Source organism: Bufo gargarizans, chromosome 2 (assembly GCF_014858855.1).
Source record: "Bufo gargarizans isolate SCDJY-AF-19 chromosome 2, ASM1485885v1, whole genome shotgun sequence".
Lineage (NCBI taxonomy): Eukaryota > Metazoa > Chordata > Amphibia > Anura > Bufonidae > Bufo > Bufo gargarizans.
This window is the reverse complement of record NC_058081.1, coordinates 173,858,894-173,883,229: the sequence shown is the minus strand read 5'-3', so window position 1 is coordinate 173,883,229 and position 24,336 is coordinate 173,858,894. Positions and strand designations below refer to the sequence as shown.

At 45.6% G+C, this 24,336-nt stretch overlaps 1 protein-coding gene across 1 annotated transcript in view; it reads right to left on the bottom strand.

Moving 5' to 3' along the window:
• The window catches only part of LOC122929662 (neuronal acetylcholine receptor subunit alpha-7), a 401,783-nt gene that overhangs the window by 17,329 nt on the left and 360,118 nt on the right, over positions 1-24,336 (bottom strand). Inside the window, exons 7-9 of the mRNA XM_044283296.1 lie at positions 12,780-12,974; positions 3,362-3,448; positions 612-721 (exon numbers count right to left, since the gene is read on the bottom strand). Of these exons, the coding sequence (XP_044139231.1) occupies positions 612-721; positions 3,362-3,448; positions 12,780-12,974 (392 nt within the window). The remainder of the gene's footprint in view (positions 1-611; positions 722-3,361; positions 3,449-12,779; positions 12,975-24,336) is intronic.

Here is a 24,336-nt window from a genome sequence, read left to right as displayed (position 1 = left end):
CATTCACGCTTCATTTGGTAGCAAAATCAGAATTGCGTTATGGATTCAGTTACCGCGGACCATAACGCAATTCTATGACGGAATGCATAACGGAATGCCTTTAGAGGCATTCCGTTATTCATTCCATCATAATAGAAGTCTATGGGATGCAAAACGGATCCGTCCTGTTTCCATTCTGCACGGGAGTCCTCTAAACGCATTCTGTTATGCATTTCGTCATAGAATTGCGTTATGGTCCGCGGTAACTGAATCCATAACGCAATTCTGCTCTTACCACCAAACGAAGTGTGAACGAGTTTCATAACACGAAATTTGCTCATCTCTAATTATAATCCTCAGTGGAGGACCAGCAGTATCTTTGTCCTACTGGTACTCCATTTGATAGAGAGTAACATTTCCATGTCATAACAAGAACAGAATGATCAGTGTCACCCACTTGTGGTAGTCCTGCTGCAAGACAAGCTGACCACACTTATTTTGGTACAAAATTTGTTCTTTGAGGACTGTAGAAGATTACAATGAGAAATTAATATCTGCACAAGGGTTTCATTAATAGATGTCTAAAGGCATGCCAAAGTATTTTACTTTTTTTATTCATAAATTTAACATACCCATTTTGGCATTTTTCCTCCATGTGGGTCATGATGATGATACTGCAGGACAATCACTGTCACAACCACAGAGAGACCCACGATTATCATAGTACTGGCAAAGTACTGTGCTGTAAAGCAGAACATAAAAATGGAAGACCACAATTAGTAAATATGCTTAGATAGGCAAATTTATTTGATCTTATGTTATAAAGTCATATTTAGATGACTAGGGCTGTATAGCTTTAGGAAAAATGTAAAAAGTCAAAAATATATATTAGTTTTCATTGTATAGGCTTTTCTCATCTGTTAGTATGTAGATCTAAATGTTTATGAATTCTGGAGCTTCTTGAGCCCTGACTAGAAAACATTTACAAGACCTGTTACTTTTACAACAGGAAAGGTAAACTGATTTCAAAATGCTCAATGACGCTATGCAAAGCAGTAAACTTATCTAAGCCAAATTATAGCAATGGACCAGAGTTCTTTAGCTGCCCCTACATCAAGCTTCTTAGAGCTTCTTTAGAAATGTTAGGAATCACCTCTCTATGCTTTTAAAGTTGTTGTTTGACCAACATGGAAAATTCAATACAGACGGGGGAATGATGTGAAGTGAAAATCTTAAAAATCACCTGTCTCACCTCTTGAAAATCCTGTAATTCCAGCACTGTAGCCCCTGCACCTACTGAATCAGAAATTTTGATGTGCCATTCCCATTCATGTGTCCACCGCAGCCAATTCTCAGTGGTCACCTGTACAAGAACAGCAAGTGAATGTTGAGCCTCTATGACACATTACTGCTAAGATCAGTGATTGGCTATAGCAGTCATGTCAATGGCAACATAAGTCTTCACTTGCGGTGCACCAAAGACTGAAGACCATAGGGATGATTGTCGAGGCACTTGAAAATACTTTCAAAAGGCAGATGTTGGTTTATTATTATTTATTTATTTTTATCACATCCTCCTCCTGTAATTAATTTTTCATTTTGGTCAGTCAACTCCTTCAAGTAATCTAACTTTATATGTGTACAGTACAACATGGAGTTCTAGCTATAAATGATAGACGTATTTTAGGAAAAAGGTTTTACATAAAAACATACTAGGCATTTCTTCTGTATTTCCACCATTGAAATTTTTGGGGAAAAGGTCACATTTTACATGGACATGTCTTCTTATTGCAGCATACCCTCAAGGCCAGTTTCAGACAGCCATAATGCTGCCACATTTTTTGCATCCACACTAGGACTGCAGTATTCAGACCTCAGCTGTTTTACTAAACTAAGTCCAAGTATTACAGGAGCTATATGTATTGTAAGGGATCGTCTATTTTCAGGGGGTAACACTCACTGATATCTCGCCAGACAATGGATTTTCATGTCCAAAGTGTGCATTTATTTTGGCACTCTTCTCAAACTGGATGGGGTGAGATTCCCACACCACCAACACTTAAAACACAAATAAACTCCTACCTGTCTAGGCACTACCTAATTAAAATACATCCCTACCTCACTCGTAGAGCACAGTTCACACATGAACATCATATGCTGCTTCCCTCAGCCAACATCAATCCATCAGCCTCCAGGCTGTGGCAATTGTAGTACCTTTTTGGGGGATTGTGGACCAGTAGTCCTCCCGACTCTGACCTAGTGATCCTCTTTCCACAGGCGTCACTGCATCCCCCAAACTTCAGGCTATACCCTAGCCTTGTGGCCCCTCAGCCTTGCTAGCTGAGAACACACACCCAGAGCCTCAGCAGGACTGTGCTTCACAAACACTATTTCTCTCCCTCCTCAGACTTACTCACTGTGAGGTGCTTATGTGGGCCTGATTACAGCAGGCCTCACCTGCGATCCCCTCAGGTGAAAGGAAAACATGCCCTTGAATGAGGGGGGTGGATTAGGAGGTCCCACTGCTAAACCTATCATCCCAATCCAATAAAATCCAGCCCTGTATAAATAAAGAAAATAGCTTCAGCAACTAGGTTTGCTGAAGCCAGTGCCATCTTCCTGGACTTTACTTATCTCACCTAGATGAGATATACACCCCTTCCACGGCTTCACCGTACACAACACTGTTCACATTGCCACAGTATTTATTTTACACATTTTATGTATCGCTACTATATTCCACAACGCTTTACAGACATTAGCATCAACCTGTCCTCAATAGGGATCACAATCTAAGGGCCCTAAGGTATTCAAAAGGTATACGCCTGCAAGGTATGCAAAAATGTGGCAGCATTACAGCTGTCTGAAAACAGCCTAGGACAACAGTGCAAGGTGCAAATGGGTATTTCACAAATCCCAGTCACTAACAGTACAGCAGTCTTATAAATATACCATAACAGCAAAATACAAGTGTAAAGGCTTTACAAGGCTAGATCATCGGGAACGAGTATTCATACGAACATAACATTCTTCCTCGCTAATCTGCCAACAATCAGACAATGTAGAGCCATCTTCAGTGCCCTGTGTTAATCCAATCATATGCTGCTGTTAACGGTTGCATATCTCAATATGCAAAACGTCACATCATTACTGAATTGTTCTAGTTTTCCTAGAGACATCATAAAATGCACAATACTTTCTTTTAATCTGTACTTTGCTGAATGAATACAGAAACACAATACTGAGCTATCATTTAATTGTCAAATGATTTGAATAAAATAATCTCTGCTCAGGGATTCATGAAAAGCTCAATATTGTTTCCCTTTCCAGTCTACACCTATCATGTATCTGTCTGACTGTTTACATACAAAAATTATATTACCTATTAATGGAACCGAATCAGATGTGGCTGGCATTATCTCTGCCACCAGCAGCATAAATACAGTAAGAGATAAAAGTACAGTTATACCTAAAACAAAAAGAGAAAGTATGAGAAAAGAAGCAATAGAAAGAAACAAACATAATATTACCATGTGTTTTTCTCTTTTATAATTTTTTTTGTTGGTCCATATAGACTAGAGTACCAGAATAAAACTTCAAAAAAAGCGTATCCTAAAACAATAAATATTACATTAACCACTTAATATTACACTGGTAGATAGTTGGCCAGATCATCACTGACAAGAATGAGCCGGACTGAGGGCGCAGCTTAGGGGGAGGCGAACATGACAGGGGGTGGTTTAAGGAGACCCCTCCCCGTGGGTAGTTAGGGATTAGAGGGTTTGATTTAGGTGGGGGGGAGCCAGAGGGGTTAAAAGGGGGAGCGAGGCCAGTTAGAGGGGCCATTTTGCGCTTACTGACCGCCATCCAGTCGCATCATGGAGCAGATCATCTCCCAGCTCAGAGCAGCGGCGGCCGAGAAGGGTGAAGACTGACTTCAAGGTCGGGTCCAGGAGCTGCTACAGGGGGTGGCAGAGGCTCCCGCGGTGTCTGTGCCTCGGGCGTCCCGGCCACGGCGGTCCCTACCGCCGGCGCGCCTCAGCCCTGATATGGCGCCCCCTAGAGCTCAGCGCCGAAGAAGGAGCCCCTCAAGGGACCCTCCACGCCTGGAGCTGACGGTACCTGTGCCTCCCCATATGCCCAGGCGTGGGAGGAATCCTACTCAGCAGCGGAGCTCTGCTGCAGGCTGTGCCAGGCCTGCCTGGCGTGACGGTCGGCGCATGGAGACGGGACCCGGTACGGCAGGCCCAGTCCATGGAGCGGGGACTGGGGCCTCTCAGCGTGGGAGCGGTACAGAACATGGCTGCAGGCCACGTGGGAGGAGGCAGCAGGCTTCCGGCGGTGACATCCAGGAGAGCAGAGGGGGAGGGGCCTGGCCTCCTTGAAGAGATTGCCAGCAGCAGTGGATCCACGGACGATGCAGGGGTGCGACACCTGGAGGAAGATGCCCCTGGAGGATCAGCGCAGAGATCAGCTCATCTGGATGCAGGACCTGCGGCTGGTGGGGTCACAGCACCCACGCAGCCAGGTGAGACGCCTTGGGGACTATTAGTACAGTTGGGGGCTAGTTTAGCAGTGGCTGGGTGTGGGGGTGGGGGGGGCCCGCCTTGATTTGAGCAGAGGTTTAGGGCAGTTGCTGGGGGGTTTGGCGGGTTTGGCGGGTCTGGCGGCCAGTTGGGGGGCGGGCGGCCTGTCACCGCTGCCGGCTTGGGGGGCGAGGGGGGGTCCTAGCGGGGTATAGAGCTGGGGGGGCCGTACCGGAAATGCGGGCTACCAGCGTGTCAGTGCAGACTCAGGTCGGCGGAGCGGGGGAAAGCGGAGGAGGCGCGGTTAGATGACCGGGCAAAAGGTGAGGTGTATGTTTGTTTTGAGGGGCCGCTGGGGGAGCATCTCAAATAGGAGGTGAGGGATAGGATTTGGGGGAATATGTGGATATTTTTTCCCTGCTCCCTTTTGAGAAGTTTATAATCTTGATAGGGCGAGGAAGGATGATGGGAAAAAAGAAGAGGAGGAAAAGCGGAGACATCGGTTAATACCGCGCACGTTCGCGAACTGGTTGCAGGCGTTTGCGATCCTGGCCAGTGTTATAGGGGAGAAAGAGCCGAAATGTTGTTCCTCTCTTTTTTGTTATCTGGACGCGATCGGGGAGGCCCATCGAGTGTATGGGGGGTTGGCTTGGCTGCGCTACGATGAGCAGTTCAGGCAGCGCAAGGCGGTGCGTCAGGGGATCCGGTGGGACCACAAAGATATTGCTTTGTGGTTGAAAGTAACGGCACCAGTTAGAGTGGGATAGTCCTTTCGGGGGGAAGTGGGGGGAGGAGGCCAGTCTGGCTTTGCGACAGCATCCGCAAAGGGGCTGTGCTTCCTGTTCAATGAGGGGGGATGCAAGTTCGGGGCAAAGTGCAAGTTTAAGAACGAGTGCTCAACTTGCGGGGGGGCTCATGGAGCAGCGAGATGTTTTAAAGGGGGGAAGCAAGGGGGGGGGAATAGTTCTGGAAAAGGGGGAGATGCCGGTGCGTCTAGCAAGGATGGTTCCGTACCTCGATAGGTATCCGGATAGGGAAGCGGCAGAGTGGTTAAAAGACGGGTTTGCGTCAGGTTTTCGGATTCCGTTCGTTCCGACCAATGCTGTTTTGGTTAAAAAGAATTTGCGGTCGGCTATGGAAAAATTGGAAAAAGAAGTTAGGTTAGGCAGGATGGCGGGCCCGTTTTTGGAGCCACCTTTAGCGGCATTACGTTTGTCGCCCTTGGGGGTGGTTCCAAAGAAGGAGGTCAATAAATTCTGGCTGATTCACAATTTGTCCTTCCCTAGGGGAACGTCGGTCAATGATGGTATCGACCTGGCGATGTGTTCCGTGGTCTATACGTCGTTTGACGCGGCAGTGGCATTTGTGAAGCGGTGTGGATGGGGAGCGCTGATGGCGAAGACCGACATTGAGGCGGCATTTAGACTTTTGCCAGTACATCCCGATAGCCTGCATCTGTTGGGGTGTTTTTGGAACGTTTTTTTTTTTTCGTGGACCGTTGTTTGCCGATAGGGTGCTCCTTATCGTGCGCATACTTTGAAACGTTTAGTTCTTTTTTAGAATGGGCGGTTCGGGACGCATCGGGGTGTGAATCAGTCATCCACTATTTGGACGATTTCCTTTGTGTGGGTCCGGCCCAGTCTCGGGTTTGTTCAGTTTTGTTGCACACAATGTTTGCATTGTTTGAGGCGTTTGGGGTTCCATTGGCGGGGGAGTAGACGGTGGGTCCGGCTACGGAATTGAGCTTCTTAGGGATAGTAATCGACTCTGGGAGGATGGAGTGCAGACTGCCATTGGACAAGTTGGAGGACCTTAGACAGGAAGTGGCGAGGGCGGGGAGGTTGTCAAAAATCAAATTGAGGGAACTGCAGTCTCTCCTGGGGAAGCTCAATTTTGCATGCCGGATTATGCCTATGGGGAGGATTTTCTGTAGGAGGCTGGCGGGGGCCACGGGGGTGGTTCAGGCGCCTCATCATTTTGTTAGGTTGGGTCAGGAGTTGAAGGCTGATCTGAAGGTTTGGGGTATGTTTTTGGAACGGTATAATGGGCAATCCTTGTTCATGGATGATGTTAGCTCGTTTGATTTCGAATTGTTTTCTGATGCGGTGGGGGGTTGCGGGTATGGAGTTTATTTGGGAGGCCAGTGGTGCGCGGGGCGGTGGCCGGACAGTTGGGTCAGTAAGGGATGGGTGCGCAATTTAGCGTTATTGGAGCTGTTTCTGATTGTGGTGGCAGTGATGTTGTGGGGGACAAGTTTTGGAACAAGACGGTTCGGTTCCACTGTGACAATTTGGGGGTGGTGCAAGCAATTAACAGTTAATTCACCGTTGGTAGTGCGGCTTCTACAGAAGCTGGTGCTGGAATGCCTGCTACTTAACGCATGGGTTGTGGCGGTGCATGTGCCCGGGGTGAATAACTGTATTGCTGACGCCCTCTCTCGTTCACAGTGGGACCGTTTCCGGCAGCTGGCTCCTGGTGCAGCGGAGGTGGGTCTGGCATGTCCAGCGGGGATTTGGGAAGTCCTGGAGCCGCAGTTATGGGCTTGATTCGGTCATCTTTGGCGCCTGAGACGTGGGACAAGTATGCAGGAGCTTGGCGTGGTTGGGAAGAGTGGAAGGTGAGGTTGGGGGATCAGAAGGATTTGGAAGTTCCCCTCTTGTTGTTTATTGGGCACTGCAGGGAGGAAGGATGGTCTGTCACCAAGATGAATGGTTGGATCGCGGGATTGGCTTTTGGGTTTCGTTTACGGGGCATGGTCACTGAACGCGGCCAAGATGACGGTGGCAGACTCTTTGTGCTCAAACAGATAAGGCGACTATGTTTTTTGTTTTGTTAGTTTTTTTACCCCATTTAAGGTAAAATCGATTCATTACTACAAAGCACGAGGAAAGTCTAATTTTCACTGAAATTTTAATTCTCTCAAGACTAAGAATAGGTAATCAGGAACATCCGGCTCTCTGCATCTTGCTGATTTTTCTAGGACATGGAGACTTTAAAGTAATTGGAAGAAGTAATCCAGCAAAAGATGAGTTCGGTCATCTTTAAGACCTGGCCCCCCCTAATGGGTGCAGATTGGGTGGTATTGGTTGGCAGTAGAGATGAGCGAATTTCATATTTTGAAATTCGTTCACTCTTCATTAGGCGGTTAAATCAGAATTGCGTTATGGATTCCGTTACCACGGACCATCACGCAATTCTATGCCGGAATGCATAACAGAGAAATTCGCTCATCTAGTTGGCACGCTGGCACCGGAATAATAAAAGCTTCCGTCTTATTGGTATTGAATTACATTACGGCTGATGTAGGAATAAGTAAATGTAGGAATAAATAAATACTGATGCAGCATAAGTCTCCCTGCACTCTCCTTCTCCAATATTCTTCTATTAATCATTTTCAGCAACACTCTCCCTGTGCCACGTGTCCTGCCTCCTTTAAGGGCGTAGTCTAAGTGAACCCCTTGATTCTTCACAGTACCCCAAATGGTGGGGATAAACTTTCCTGAGGGAAACACCAGGTCACTAGCTCCTGAGGAGGATAGGCACACGAGGCAGCTGGTCCAGAAGGACCAGGTGGTACTAGGGAAACGTACCAGTAGTACAGGCGGAGTCGTTACCAGGAGCAACAGTGCAGGACAGAAGGATGATGCAGTGGCGTAGTCAGACAGGCGAAATGTTAGGGCAGGAGGCACAGGTACAGGTCAGGCAATCAGGTTTAGAAACAGGAGAGTCAAGACTAGCAGGCAGGGTTCATATGAGTAGCAGAATCCAATAACACAAATATGAGTCAGAAACACAAGTGGTTATTAGGAGCCTTAGCAGAGCACAAGGACCTTGACATTGAGGCATCTGGGCAGGGGGGCTGAGCCACTGATATATGCGCAGGAGGGCTAGGATTGGTCAGCGAGGTCATATGACCTAACACATAAAGCCCAGGAAGTGATGCGTGCCGGCCATCAAGGAAGTGCTGCAGAAAACAAACAAGCATGCTGTGGCCAGGGGTGAGAGCAAACTGTGGAGCGGATCCCAGAACCACAGTACCCACGAAGACAGAGCCCAGGACTGCAGCTGTGAATGGGAAGCACTGGCCACAGATCTCCGCTGAGCGTGGTGCTCGGGACCGTGGTGGTAAGCAGGGGAACAGTGGTGCACAGCAGCTGCTGTTATAGTAACACCCCCCACCCATTTACGCCTCCTTTTCTTGAGTCCACGACAAGACAGAACCCCTTTTATCAGGTCCGGAGCATGAATATTCTCTTCCGGCTCCCAAGACCAAAGCCCTTCCAGTCCACAAGATAGTAGGTCTTCTTGCCACACTTCTTGATGTCCAGAATGTCTTTGACATCAAATGTCTCTTTAGAATCTTCATATTCCGGAGTTGGAGTAGAAGGAGCCGTCGAGAAGTGATTAAGGACTACTGGTTTTAGTAAGGACATGTGGAAGGCATTGAGAATACGCAGAGAGAGAGAGGAGGACAATTATATGTCCTCCTCAAGATTTCAAAGGGTCCAAGGAACCTAGGAGCGAATTTGAAACTGGGAGCCCTAAGCAGATGTTTTTAGAGGCGAGCCATAATTTCTCTCTAGACGAGAACTGAGGTGGTTTTCTTCTTCTCCTGTCTGCATTTGTTTTCATGCGGGTCACCACTTTGTTGATGAAGTTCTTGGTGTCACGCCAAATCTTCAAAAACTCCCTAAAAGAGGAATCCGCAGAAGATCTATGAACAGGGAGAGGAGTATGAGGGTGTTGTGCCTAAATAACAAAGAATCCAGAGGATCCAGTAGACTCACTAGTGTGGTTGTTATAGGATAACTCAGCCCAAGGTAGCAATTGTCCCCAGTTATCGTGTTGGGCTGAAACAAAATGTCAGAGATAGTTCTCCAATATTTGATTGACCCACTCTACTTGCCCGTTGGTCTGGGGATTATAATTGGAAGAGAAGCCAGCAAAGAGCTCTCCAGAGTATAGAGGTAAACTGGACTCCACAATCGTAAACAATATGCCAAGGTAGACCATGCAAGTGGAATATGTGTCTCACAAACAGTTTAGCAAGTTCAGCAGTCGAGGGCAGTCCAGCCAAAGGAACAAAGTGCGCCATCTTAGAGAAGCGGTCCACGACCACCCAAATAGCTGTACATCCAGCAGAAGAGCGGAGATCTGTAACAAAGTCCATAGCAATGTGTTGCCACGGGGCATCAGGAAGAGGTAACAACAGCCCGGGTGGTTTGGTCCTGGAGGCTTTATTCTGAGCACAGACGGTGCAGGCAGACATATAATCACACACATCCTTAGACAGTGTGGGCAACCAGTAGTGGCGAGACAAAAGTTCTGTGGTCTTGCGGATTCCTGGGTGATCAGTCAGTTTAGAGTTGTGGCCCCAAGCTAGAATACGTTTTCTCTTGGCAGATGGCACTAATGTCTTCCCGGGACGGATGTCATTTACCAGGACAGGGGCCTCTGTGAACAAGCGAACAGGATCTACAATGTACTGGGGCTCCTCCTGCTGGTCGGAGACATCAAATGACCGAGACAGAGCATCCGCCTTGATGTTCTTCTCGGCCATGCATAAGTCTCCCTGCACTCTCCTTCTCCAATATTCTTCTATTAATCATTTTCAGCAACACTCTCACTGTCACAACCAGCGTGTGTGAACCTACTGTGCCACGTGTCCTACCTCCTCTAAGGGCTTTGTCTAAGTAAACCCCTTGATTTTTCACAGAACCCCTGAAGGTGGGAATAAACTTTCCTGAGGGAAACACCAGGTTGCTACCTCTTGAGGAGGATATGCACACGAGGCAGCTGGTCCAGGCAGACCAGCAGGTACCAGGGAAAGGTACCATAAGTACAGGCGAAGTCAGACAGGCGGAGTCGTTACCAGGAGCAACAGTGCAGGACTGAAAGGTTAGGCAGGGGCGTAGTCAGACAGGTGAAAGGGCAGGGCACAGGTACAGTTCAGGCAATCAGGATCAGCAACAGGAGAGTCAAGGCTAGCAGGCAGGGATCAGATGGGTAGCAGAATCCAATAACACAAATACGAGTCAGGAACACAGGAACACAAGTGGTTATCAGGAGCCTTAGCACAGCACAAGGACCTTGACACTGAGGAATCTGGGCAGGGGGCTGAACCACTTATATATGCACAGGAGGGCTAGGATTAATCAGCGAGGTCATATGACATAACCCATAAAGCCCAGTTAGTGACGCGTGCCGATCGTTAAGGAAGTGCTTCAGAAAACAAACAGCAAGCATGCTGTGGCCAGGGCTGAGAGGAAACTGTGGAGAGGATCCCAGAACCACTGCACCCACACAGACAGAGGCTAGGACTGAAGCGGTGAATGGGAAGCACTGGCCACAAATCAACGCTGAGCGCGGCACCCGGGACTGCGGTGGTAAGCAGGGGAACATCTCGGCGCACAGCAGACGCTGTTACACTAACTCATGAGCTCCCTAAGCTCAGTTCACAGGACAATGGCGGAGACCGCACGTAATGAGGGTTTTATAGGGCTGTGAAATCACAGGATATGGATATTAGCATTAGCATTGTAGTATATGAAAAATACACTATGGGGCACATTTAATAAGACCAGCGTTTTAGACATCGGTCTTTATAAGCCCTGTAGCTGGTGGTGGATCGCCGAAGTTATGTAAAGGCGCAGTCCTCTACATAACTTTGGCGTATCCTGTGTCGATTCTAAATGTAAGACAGCTTCCTTGCTGCCCTACATTTAGACCATTTTCTATGCCTAAACCAGGTGTAGAAACTAATGAATGAGACGGGCCTGCCAGTCCATCCCCTTCCCCGCCCACGTCATGCCCACTTTTTTAGACCCTGGCATGATCGGGGAATGGCATGACAGAATCTGCGCCAGATAGACTCCACAAAAGTGGACCCCCTATGTTCCTATAGAGCCCTGTCACAGTGATCTCTCTGAGTACGGATAGTCAAAGTTATCCGGCTGAAAACTCCTCATTTTGGGGTGGGGCTTCCTATGACTTTAGCCAGATCTCTAGGACAGGTCCCTTACTAATTGCAGTTAATGGGGGCCTTAGTAAAGGAGGGAGGGGGTCTGACCTGACCTCTGCCTGCCTCTTGCATTTATCAATAAACTCCTCTGTCTAGACATTAGTATACCGGTTATGTTGTTTCCATCCTGTATGTAAATAATTGCTAGCCCTACGCTACCTGGCTATGAGTGACCCAGGCCTCCTCTTGGAGTGGGCCTCATAGAAGCTATGTCTCTGAAGGCTCGCTACATTTGTATTTATCAATGACCATAATAATTAGATTAAAGAGATATTTCAGGATTTTAATTTTGATCGGTTTCGGTTCCACATTCCACCCCCAGCGATCAATTGTTCTCCAGTAGCTCTGGTGCCAGAACCAGAAAGCTCTGATCACTGTGTAGGGGATGGAGCTGGTTACTGCAGCATTGCTTCCATTCACTTTACTGCGAGCAGAGATGCCATGACCAGCAACTTCTATTACACAGTTTTTGGAGCTTTGTACGTAGTTCTGGCGCCGATGCCTCTAAACTCTGGGGGTGAGGAGTGTCTGACTCCCTCCACTCAGGTCTTGAGTATAGGCCATCAATATAAAAATCCTGGAATGCCTATTTAATATTGAATTATGTTTTTTTTACACACGTACCTATCCTGAAGGTCTACAGTATATGTATATATTGGATATATGGAGCATGTCCATACACTTACTGTATTAACATGCCTGTGTAAACAGACGTCTTAGCTTCTCAAGAACCCAATCAGTGAAGTGAATATATTACAAACTTTTACTAATCATTGCATTCAGCAGAATGAGAGCAATTTGCTTAATGTACACAGCACATCTAATATTAGCGACATTTCATTCTGGGAGAATAAAAAATGCCTACTTCTGCTTCAATTCCTAATAATTCTCTTTTACTCAAATCTAAGAATTTCATAGCAAGAACCTGGCTGCCCTGCAGAGCTCATAAAACATCTGCAAAATGCTTTTCAGTATAAAATATATCCCTATATAGAGTGCAAACTGCCTGCAATGTAACTGATGTGTATGTAAGAATAAATGTTGGTTTAAGAAAAGATTCAGCTCTCATATATGAAAGATGCCTTGCAATGGAACGTCCTGAATAATAAAACCTGTGACTACTGCATCCTGCTGCATAATAACTATGCTTTCTGTATAATTACCAAAATGTATTCGCTAATCTAGATTTCAAATGTTGATACTTTGCAGGTCCTATGAAAGTCAATGCTGTTTTCCAGTAACTGCTTGTTTACCAAGTGAGATTTTCTCTCCTGAGTCTGCCGGAAGAAGGAACACGAGCAAGGCAAGTGCTGATATCAGAACACAGGGAATAAGAAGGTTCAATCCATAATATAACGTCCTTCGCCTCAATGTAATAGTAAATGTCACATCTGGATAGGGCTCTTTACAGCATCCATAAAAACTCTCGCTCCGTTTTCCTGGAACTCCTGGAAAGAAAATATATTTCTTTGTCACTCCACTAATTATTAATAAGTATATTCATATATAGATGTATATGACTTTTTGTAGATTAATAATAACTTTGACGATGTAAGATTTTCTAGAGAGGAAGTAGGCTATGAAGTCCTTTTAACTAAAGCTAGAAATAATTTACCTAAAAATTTAAGCAGTTTGTTACACAGGACAGACATAGCAGTAACGAAGCTTACCTTCAGCCATGGAAAAAATTCAGTTCACTGCCCTAACCCTGTATATAAAATACCCTGGCCAAAAAAAGGCATGGCTTCTTGGCATCCCTCACCTGGACAGGCATTCTCAACCAATGTAGGAGATAAAATATTTAAAAGAACCTGTCCAGTTGAACATGGTGCCTGGTCTGCAGGCAGCTCGTTATAGAGCAGGGACAGCTGAGCAGATTGATGTATACAATAAGAAGTGGACTGGGAACCTAAAATGGCCCTGGAAAAAAAAAAAAGTAGCCCCATGTTTTAACTGGATCCAAATTGACTGAAAAGAAAAATATTCTTAAAGAAAATATTTAAGTTGGAATACCATTGAACGACACATGTGCAATGTTATCAGTGATAATAGCATGTTTTTTTTCCCAGCAGTGGTTTTCATCTGCATTCCTTTTTAGCATTTCATTTACAGTATTTTTCAGACTATAAGACACACTTTTTTTACCCTCCCAAAATGTGTCTTATAGTTTGAAGCTACCTTTTCCAGGGTCTCAAACATGCAACCCACAATCTGCCCTCTACACACCTGTTAAAACATCACCACACTACAGCTATTAAAGGGGTTGTCTCACATCAGCAAATGGCATTTATCATGTAGAGAAAGTTAACACTAATGTATTGTTATTATTCATATTGCTTCCTTTGCTGTCTAAATTCATTTTTCCATAACATTACACACTGCTCATTTCCATGGTTATGACCACCTTGCAACCCATCACCAGTGGCTGTGCTTGCACACTATAGGAAAAAGCAGTGGCCTATATGTGTGCTACCACTGTCCTGACCACCAGAAAAGCTGGCAATTTCTCTGTCACCGCCAGATCTCTGAGAAGTTCTGATAGACCTTCTTCAGTACCTCCTGCATGATGTTCTATTGTTTTGGTTTCATTTTGACATCTCTTCTCCCTATCCCAGCTGTTATCTATTAGCAGTGATTGCCTCCCTTTATATCCCTTTCCCATACTGCCTCACTTTGCGGTTTATACAACTTCCTGGATTGTGCTCACTGCTAGAGGTTTGCTACTGCTGCTTTCTCAGATAAGTCTTTCCCTTTATTTGTGTTTTCCTGTTGGCTTGATTCTAGGTGACCCTGACTCCCTCCGTATTAAGTGCAGGGAGCCGGTAGTCATGTCCCCTCACTATTATAGGGTTTTCAGGTGTCACTCAGTCTAGGTACGTGGACATGCAACTTTCTATCACAGAGATCTTTGCATGGGCTAAGCAGTCAGGGAGAGCTATAGGGATTTAATAGGGCTCACCCTTTTGTTCCTTAGTTTGGGATCAAGTCAGTTGGATTTTTATTTGTTACTTCTTGTTTTCTGCAACAACATCCGTGACATTATAAACCGCCAAAACAGTCTTAAGCATGAATCCGGTTTCAGCCTGGATTGACCGCATGCAGGGTCTTTCACTGGAGGTAGCAGATCTCCAGAAAACTGTCTCTCAGTTTGAGGTGACCATTTCTGCTTGCGTTCATGGAGTTTGTTCTGAGCCTAAAATCTCGCTTCCGGATACGTTCTCCGGGGGTAGTGAGAATTTTATTCGTTTTAGAGAGGCTTGCAAACTCCATTTTCGCCTACTTCCCCATTCCTCTGGTGATGAGGAGCGGAGGGTGGGGATAATCATCTTGCTACTTTTCGCTGCCGGTGGGGGCACGGCCCCTCCATTCAGTGGATGAATTTTTTTAGCCCTGGGTCAGATATATGATGATCCGGATCGTATTGCTCTGGCTGAATCTAAACTGCGTCTTTTATGCCAGGGTAAACAGTCTGCAGAGATATACTGTTCAGAATTTCAGAGATGGGCAGCTGATACTGGTTGGAATGATGCTGCACTCCGAAGTCAATATTACCATGGTCTTTCAGAGGGATTGAAAGATGCATTTGCCTTTCATAAGAGACCTACCTCCTTGGAGTCTGCCATGTCTCGGGCTGTTTGTATTGACAGGCGTCTTAGAGAGAGAGGAGAGATCACTCCTTCCTGTCATACTCAGTCCAAGGACAGTGGGACAGTCTCATTCAGTGCGCAGGAGCCTCAGTCTCTCTCAATCCTCTCTGAGCAGGAGCCCATGCAGCTGGGTTTGCTTGCCTCTAACAATAGAGGATTCAGCTCTCAGAAGAGGGTTTGTTTCTGTTGTGGAGGTATAAATCATTTGGCAAATGTTTGTCCCTCTAGAAGATTCAGGGAGTTTTTTTAGGGTAATAAAGAAACTAAAAGAAAAAAGTCCTCTAAAAACATTCCATCTGTTACTATTGGCAAGGTTGATGCGGAAATTGAAGGTTTCCTACCTCCCAGGGTGGCGCTAGAGAGCAAGAATATTGTTTGTGAGATTTTTTTAGATAGTGAAGCAGCTGTCAATCTCATTGATAATCAATTTGTTATAACACATGGTTTCCAGGTATGCACTTTGGGAAAGGAAATACCTGTTTTTGCTATTGATTCCGCTCCACTTTCTCAAAAATGGTTAAAGGGCATAGTTCCAAATATCCGTTTGACTGTGGGTAATGCTCATGATGAGGATGTGTCATGTTTCATCCTAAACGGATTACCTACTCCTCTAGTGTTGGGGCTACTCTGGCTCACTAAACATAACCCCACCATTGATTGGCAAGCGAGGCAAATAAATGGTTGGAGTGACTTCTGCAGAAGGAATTGCCTCTCGACGTCTCTTTCAGAGGTTTCTACTAAGACTGTACCATCTTTTCTCTCTGAATTTTCGGATGTGTTTTCTGAGAGTGGTGTTCAGGAGCTGCCCCCTCACCGGGAGTATGATTGCCCTATTATTCTCATCCCAGGCGCTAAGCTACCTAAATCTTGTTTATACAATTTCTCCCAACCTGAAAGGGTCGGTATGCGTAATATCTCTGAGAGCCTGAGAAAGGGACACATACGACCTTCGAAGTCACCTGTTGTCGCTGGGTTTTTTTTTGTCAAGAAAAAAGATGGTTCTTTAGGACCGTGTCTGGATTTCAGGAAGCTGAACAATATCACTGTCATGGAACCATGAACCAGACGTACAACAAGAGATAAGTGGGAATAAGAAGGCTTTATTGAAAATCAAGCTGTAAGCAAAAGTCCAAACGGATGGCTAAACCGAAGCAGGGTCTTGCGTAGCCAGAGGTCAGGAACCAGAAGGGTAGTCAGACGAAGCCAGGATCAGGAACCAGCGGGGTAGTCAGACGAGGCCAGGATCAGGAACCAGAAGCAGCAGCAGTCTTAGAAGCATGTGAACACAGGAGGACCAAGCAAGGAACTGAAGCCACAGACCTCCTATATATATGAGCTAGGCATCCAGCTCCTCCCAGTGGGAAGGAGAAGCCGCAGGGTGGGAGGCTACAAGAAACCCAGAAACCAAGATGGCCGCCAGCACATGTCAAACGAAGGAGAACAGCAAGAAGGTAAGACCATGACAATCACAATTCGTGACCCATATCCGCTTCCTCTGATCCCGGATCTCTTTAATCAGATTGTTGGGGCTAAAGTTTTTTCCAAGTTCGTTTTGAGAGGGGCATACAACCTGGACAGGGCCAGAGAAGGGGACGAATGGAAGACGGCCTTCAATACCACTGAGGGTCATTTTGAGAATTTGGTTATGCATTTTGGTTTGATGAATGCTCCAGCCGTCTTCCAACATTTTGTGAACAGTATTTTTTATCATTTAATGGGGAAATTTGTACTAGTGTATCTAGATGACATTTAGATTTTTTCTCCTGATTTCAAAACTCATAGGGACCACCTACGTCAGGTCTTGCTCATTTGTGCGCTAAACTGGAAAAATGTGTGTTTGCAGTTCCAGAAATTCAATTTCTGGGTTTTCTCCTCTCCGCTTCTGGTTTTCGCATGGACCCCCAGAAGGTTCGCGCTGTGCTTGATTGGGAGCTTCCTGAGACTCAGAAGGCGCTAATGCGCTTTTTGGGTTTTGCCAATTATTACAGGAAGTTAATTTTAAATTATTCCTCTGTTGTTAAGCCACTCACTGATATGACTAGAAAGGGGGTAGATTTTTCCTCCTGGTCAGTAGAGGTGCGTAAGGCCTTTTCTAGTATCAAAGAGAGTTTTGCTTCCGCTCCCATCTTAGTACAACCTGATGTCTCTCTGCCCTTCATTGTTGAGGTGGACGCTTCTGAGGTGGGTGTGGGTGCGGTCTTGTCACAGGGTCCCTCTCCTGCCAAATGGCGTCCGTGTGCCTTTTTCTCGAAGAAACTCTCCTCCGCAGAGAGAAATTACGATGCGGGAGATAGGGAGTTGTTGGACATCAAGTTAGCTTTTGAGGAATGGCGCCATTGGTTAGAGGGACCAGACACCCTATTACCGTGCTTACTGACCATAAGAATCTGGCCTACTTGGAGTCAGCCAAGACAGGCCAGATGGTATTTGTTCTTTTCAAGGTTTAATTTTGTCGTCACGTTCCGCCCTGGGGTTAAGAATGTGAAGGCGGATGCCCTGCCACGTTGTTTTCCGGGAGTGGGGAACTTTGAAGACCCGGGTCCCATTTTGGCTGAAGGGGTGTTAGTCTCTGCTCTTTATCCTGAATTCGAGGCAGGGGTTCTGGCAGCCCAGGCAGAGGCTCCTAATCTTTGTCCTCTTGGGAGGTTGTTTGTGCCTTTCGCTTTACGACACAAGGTTTTTAACCACTTCAGCCCCGCTAGCTGAAACCCCCTTCATGACCAGAGCACTTTTTACACTTCGGCACTACACTACTTTCACCGTTTATCGCTCGGTCATGCAACTTACCACCCAAATGAATTTTACCTCCTTTTCTTCTCACTAATGGAGCTTTCATTTGGTGGTATTTTATTGCTGCTGACATTTTTACTTTTTTTGTTATTAATCAAAATGTAACGATTTTTTTGCAAAAAAATGACATTTTTCACTTTCAGCTGTAAAATTTTGCAAAAAAAACGACATCCATATATAATTTTTTTGCCAAATTTATTGTTCTACATGTCTTTGATAAAAAAAAAATTGTTTGGGCAAAAAAAAAAAATGGTTTGGGTAAAAGTTATAGCGTTTACAAACTATGGTACAAAAATGTGAATTTCCGCTTTTTGAAACAGCTCTGATTTTCTGAGCACCTGTCATGATTCCTGAGGTTCTACAATGCCCAAACAGTAGAAAAACCCCACAAATGACCCCATTTCGGAAAGTAGACACCCTAAGGTATTCGCTGATGGGCATAGGGAGTTCATAGAACTTTTTATTTTTTGTCACAAGTTAGCGGAAAATGATGATGATTTTTATTTTATTTTTTTTTCTTACAAAGTCTCATATTCCACTTACTGGCGACAAGTTAGTGGAATATGAGACTTTGTAAGGAAAAAAGAGAAAAAAAAAATCATTATTTTCCGCTAACTTGTGACAAAAAATAAAAAATTCTAGGAAATCACCATGCCCCTCACAGAATACCTTGGGGTGTCTTCTTTCCAAAATGGGGTCACTTGTGGCATAGTTATACTGCCCTGGCAATTTAGGGGCCCTAATGTGTGAGAAGAACTTTGCAATCAAAATGTGTAAAAAATGACCGGTGAAATCCGAAAGGTGCATTTTTTTATACAAAGTTGGCATTTGACCAAGATATTTTTCTTACCCAGCATGGGTATATGTAAAATGACACCCCAAAACACATTCCCCAACTTCTCCTGAGTACGGCGATACCAGATGTGTGACACTTTATTGCAGCCTAGGTGGGCAAAGGGGCTCATATTCCAAAGTGCACCTTTCGGGTTTTGCCGGTCATTTTTTACACATTTTGATTGCAAGGTACTTCTCACACATTTGAGCCCCTAAATTGCCAGGGCAGTATAACTACGCCACAAGTGACCCCATTTTGGAAAGAAGACACCCCAAGGTATTCCGTGAGGGGCACTGCGAGTTCCTAGATTTTTTTTTTTTGTCACAAGTTAGCGGAAAATAATGATTTTTTTTTTTTCTCTTTTTTCCTTACAAAGTCTCATATTCCACTAACTTGCGACAAAAAATTAAAAAATCTAGGAACTCGCCATGCCCCTCACGGAATACCTTGGGGTGTCTTCTTTCCAAAATGGGGTCACTTGTAGTGTAGTTATACTGCCCTGGCAATTTAGGGGCCCATATGTGTGAGAAGTACTTTGCGATCAAAATCTGTAAAAAATAACCAGTGAAATCTGAAAGGTGCACTTTGGAATATGCGCCCCTTTGTCCACCTTGGCATCAAAAAAGTGTCACACATCTGGTATCGCCGTACTCAGGAGAAGTTGGGGAATGTGTTTTGGGGTGTCATTTTACATATACCCATGCTGGGTGAGAGAAATATCTTGGCAAAAGACAACTTTTCCCATTTTTTTATACAAAGTTGGCATTTGACCAAGATATTTTTCTCACCCAGCATGGGTATATGTAAAATGACACCCCAAAACACATTCCCCAACTTCTCCTGAGTACGGCGATACCAGATGTGTCACACTTTTTTGCTGCCTAGGTGGGCAAAGGGGCACATATTCCAAAGTGCACCTTTTGGGTTTCGCAGGCCATTTTTTACACATTTTGATTGCAAGGTACTTCTCACACATTTGGGCCCCTAAATTGCCAGGGCAGTATAACTACGCCACAAGTGACCCAATTTTGGAAAGAAGACACCCCAAGGTATTCCGTGAGGGGCATGGCGAGTTCCTAGAATTTTTTTTTTTTTGTCACAAGTTAGCGGAAAATGATGATTTTTTTTTTTCTCTTTTTTCCTTACAAAGTCTCATATTCCACTAACTTGCGACAAAAAATTAAAAAATCTAGGAACTCGCCATGCCCCTCACGGAATTCCTTGGGGTGTCTTCTTTCCAAAATGGGGTCACTTGTGGTGTAGTTATACTGCCCTGGCAATTTATGGGCCCATATGTGTGAGAAGTACTTTGCAATCAAAATCTGTAAAAAATAACCAGTGAAATCCGAAAGGTGCACTTTGGAATATGCGCCCCTTTGTCCACCTTGGCATCAAAAAAGTGTCACACATCTGGTATCGCCGTACTCAGGAGAAGTTGGGGAATGTGTTTTGGGGTGTCATTTTACATATACTCATGCTGGGTGAGAGAAATATCTTGGCAAAAGACAACTTTTCCCATTTTTTTATACAAAGTTGGCATTTGACCAAGATATTTTTCTCACCCAGCATGGGTATATGTAAAATGACACCCCAAAACACATTCCCCAACTTCTCCTGAGTACGGCGATACCAGATGTGTCACACTTTTTTGCTGCCTAGGTGGGCAAAGGGGCACATATTCCAAAGTGCACCTTTTGGGTTTCGCAGGCCATTTTTTACACATTTTGATTGCAAGGTACTTCTCACACATTTGGGCCCCTAAATTGCCAGGGCAGTATAACTACGCCACAAGTGACCCAATTTTGGAAAGAAGACACCCCAAGGTATTCCGTGAGGGGCATGGCGAGTTCCTAGAATTTATTTATTTTTGTCACAAGTTAGCGGAAAATGATGATTTTTTTTTTTTCTCTTTTTTCCTTACAAAGTCTCATATTCCACTAACTTGTGACAAAAAAAAAAAAATTCTAGGAACTCGCCATGCCCCTCACGGAATACCTTGGGGTGTCTTCTTTCCAAAATGGGGTCACTTGTGGCGTAGTTATACTGCCCTGGCAATTTAGGGGCCCATATGTGTGAGAAGTACTTTGCAATCAAAATGTGTAAAAAATGGCCTGCGAAATCCGAAAGGTGCACTTTGGAATATGTGCCCCTTTGCCCACCTTGGCATCAAAAAAGTGGCACACATCTGGTATCGCCGTACTCAGGAGAAGTTTGGGAATGTGTTTTGGGGTATCATTTTACATATACCCATGCTGGGTGAGAGAAATATCTTGGCAAAAGACAACTTTTCCCATTTTTTTATACAAAGTTGGCATTTGACCAAGATATTTATCTCACCCAGCATGGGTATATGTAAAATGACACCCCAAAACACATTCCCCAACTTCTCCTGAGTACGGCGATACCAGATGTGTCACACTTTTTTGCAGCCTAGATGCGCAAAGGTGCCCAAATTCCTTTTAGGAGGGCATTTTTAGACATTTGGATCCCAGACTTCTTCTCACGCTTTAGGGCCCCTAAAAAGCCAGGGCAGTATAAATACCCCACATGTGACCCCACTTTGGAAAGAAGACACCCCAAGGTATCCAATGAGGGGCCTGGCAAGTTCATAGAATTTTTTTTTTTTTCGCATAAGTTAGCGGAAATTGATTTTTTTTTGTTTTTTCTCACAAAGTCTCACTTTCCGCTAACTTGGGACAAAAATTAAAATCTTTCATGGACTCAATATGCCCCTCAGCAAATACCTTGGGGTGTCTTCTTTCCAAAATGGGGTCAGTTGTGGGGTGTTTGTACTGCCCTGGCATTTGAGGGTCTCCGCAATCATTACATGTATGGTCAGCATTAGGAGTTTCTGCTATTCTCCTTATATTGAGCATACAGGTAATGAGATTTTTTTTTTCCGTTCAGCCTCTGGGCTGAAAGAAAAAAGTGAACGGCACAGATTTCTTCATTCGCATCGATCAATGTGGATGAAAAAATCTCTGCCCAAAAAAAAAAAAATGGAGGGGAAAGGCGTCTGCCAGGACATAGGAGCTCCGCCCTACATCCATACCCACTTAGCTTGTATGCCCTGGCAAACCAGATTTCTCCATTCGCATCAATCGATGTGGATGAATAAATCATTGCCGGGATTTTTTTTTTTTATATATATATATATACAAAGTGTTTGCCAAAGCATAGGAACGCCGCCTCCTCCTCAGCTCGTATGCCTCGGCAAACGTATCTGTCACTGCAGAGGAGAAAATCCCGTCTTGCAGCGCCACATACACCGACTTGCGTGTAATCTGACAGCAGCGCAATGCTTCTGTCAGAATGCACATCGGTGCTGCAGCTAGTAGATCGGTTGGTCCACCTGAAAGGTAAAAAAAAAAAAAAAAAAAAAAAAAAAAAACCAGGCCACAACGCAATAATTTTATTAACTTTGGAACAGAACATGTAAACTTTAACTTTTTGAACTAAACATTAACGTGTTTGCTTACTGGTGTTTTTTTTTTTTTTTTTTTACCTTTATAGAACAAACCTCTCCTTCCCCATGGGTCAATGTGCAAAGCGCAAATCGCCCAAAGATGTGGCGAAGTGCGTTATGCACTTTGTCCCATGTGAAAGGAGACGTTTGCAGCAGCTGTGTGAGTGAATGGGCCCTAATAGCCCTGTGTGCCTGTCCTGGTGAGATGATCCCTATGCTAATAGTGTACCTGTGAGTGGTACTTCCGGAAACACTCTCCAAAGCATAGGGCAGGGTGGTCAGGACAGTCAGGACAGAAATAGCGGGTGTCACGCCTTATTCCACTCCTGCTACAGACACGACATTTTTTTCGGGGTGGCGGTCGGTTTGAGGTACCAGGAACGACACTGGGGAAATGTCGCTCGTGTAGACGGCTAACTACACTGGTGGATGGGGCCACGGAACCTCCTGGGTACAGGAGGTTCGCGATGATCTCTTCCTGAAATTTGAGGAAGGATCCAGTTCTCCCAGCCTTACTGTAAAGAACAAAACTATTGTACAGAGCCAATTGAATTAAATATACAGACACCTTCTTATACCAGCGTCTGGTTCTGCGGGACACTAAATACAGAGCCAACATCTGGTCATTGAAGTCCACCCCTCCCATGTGGAGGTTATAGTCATGGACTTTTCAATGACACGGGTTGCTCGCTCAATTTGGATTGTCGTGTCTGCGTGAATGGAGGAGAGCATGTAAACGCCACGCTTGTCTCTCCATTTCACCGCGAGCAGTTCTTCGTTACACAGTGCGGCTCTCTGCCCCCTTGCAAGACGGGTGGTAACGAGCCGTTGGGGGAAGCCCGCGCGACTAGTTCGCGCGGTACCACAGGCGCCAATCCGTTCTAGAAACAAATGCCTAAAGAGGGCCACACTTGTGTAAAAATTGTCCACATAAAGATGGTACCCCTTGTCGAATAAGGGTGACACCAAGTCCCAAACTGTCTTCCCACTGCTCCCCAGGTAGTCAGGGCAACCGACCGGCTCCAGGGTCTGATCTTTTCCCTCATAGATCCGAAATTTGTGGGTATAGCCTGTGGCCCTTTCACAGAGCTTATACAATTTGACCCCATACCGGGCGCGCTTGCTTGGGATGTATTGTTTGAAGCCCGGTAAAATGTATCAGGGACTCGTCTATGCAGATGTTTTGCTCAGGGGTATACAAATCTGCAAATTTCAGGTTGAAATGGTCTATGAGGGGCCGAATTTTGTGGAGCCGGTCAAAAGCAGGATGGCCTCTGGGACGGGAGGTGCTGTTATCACTAAAGTGCAGGAAACGCAGGATGGTCTCAAATCGTGTCCTGGACATAGCAGCAGAGAACATGGGCATGTGATGAATCGGGTTCGTGGACCAATATGACCGCAATTCATGCTTTTTTGTCAGGCCCATGTTGAGGAGGAGGCCCAGAAAAGTTTTAATTTCGGAAACTTGGACTGGTTTCCACCGGAAAGACTGGGCATAAGAGCTTCCCGGGTTAGCGGTTATAAATTGTGTGGCATATCTGTTTGTTTCGGCCACAACTAAGTCTAAGAGCTCCGCAGTCAAGAGCAGCTCAAAAAATCCCAGGGCCGAACCGATCTGAGCTGTCTCAACCCGAACTCCAGACTGGGCAGTGAAAGGGAAAACTACAGGTGCGGCTGAAGTTGGGGACTGCCAATCAGGGTTTGCCAGCACCTCTGGGATTCTAGGGGCTCTATGGGCACGTCTTTGCGGTGGCTGCGACGGGGTCACTACTGCACGTGCCACCGTACCAGCTTCAACTGCCCTTCTGGTGCTCGCTACTTCACCAGGTTGTACGGCAGTGCTGGTACTAGGTCCAGGAAGGGCTGGGCTGCTGGTGTATGCCTCACCACGTAATCCGACAGCACCAGCCCCACTCTGCTGCTCTTGAAGCGGATCCAGTGCAACCTGCGGTCTAGCGACACAGGGCCGGGTACGCCTGCTGCTATCAGGGACCTCAACCTCCTCATCCGAACTTTGGGTCAGAGAGCCACTGCTTTCTACAGGTTCGTATTCTGACCCGCTGGATTCATCA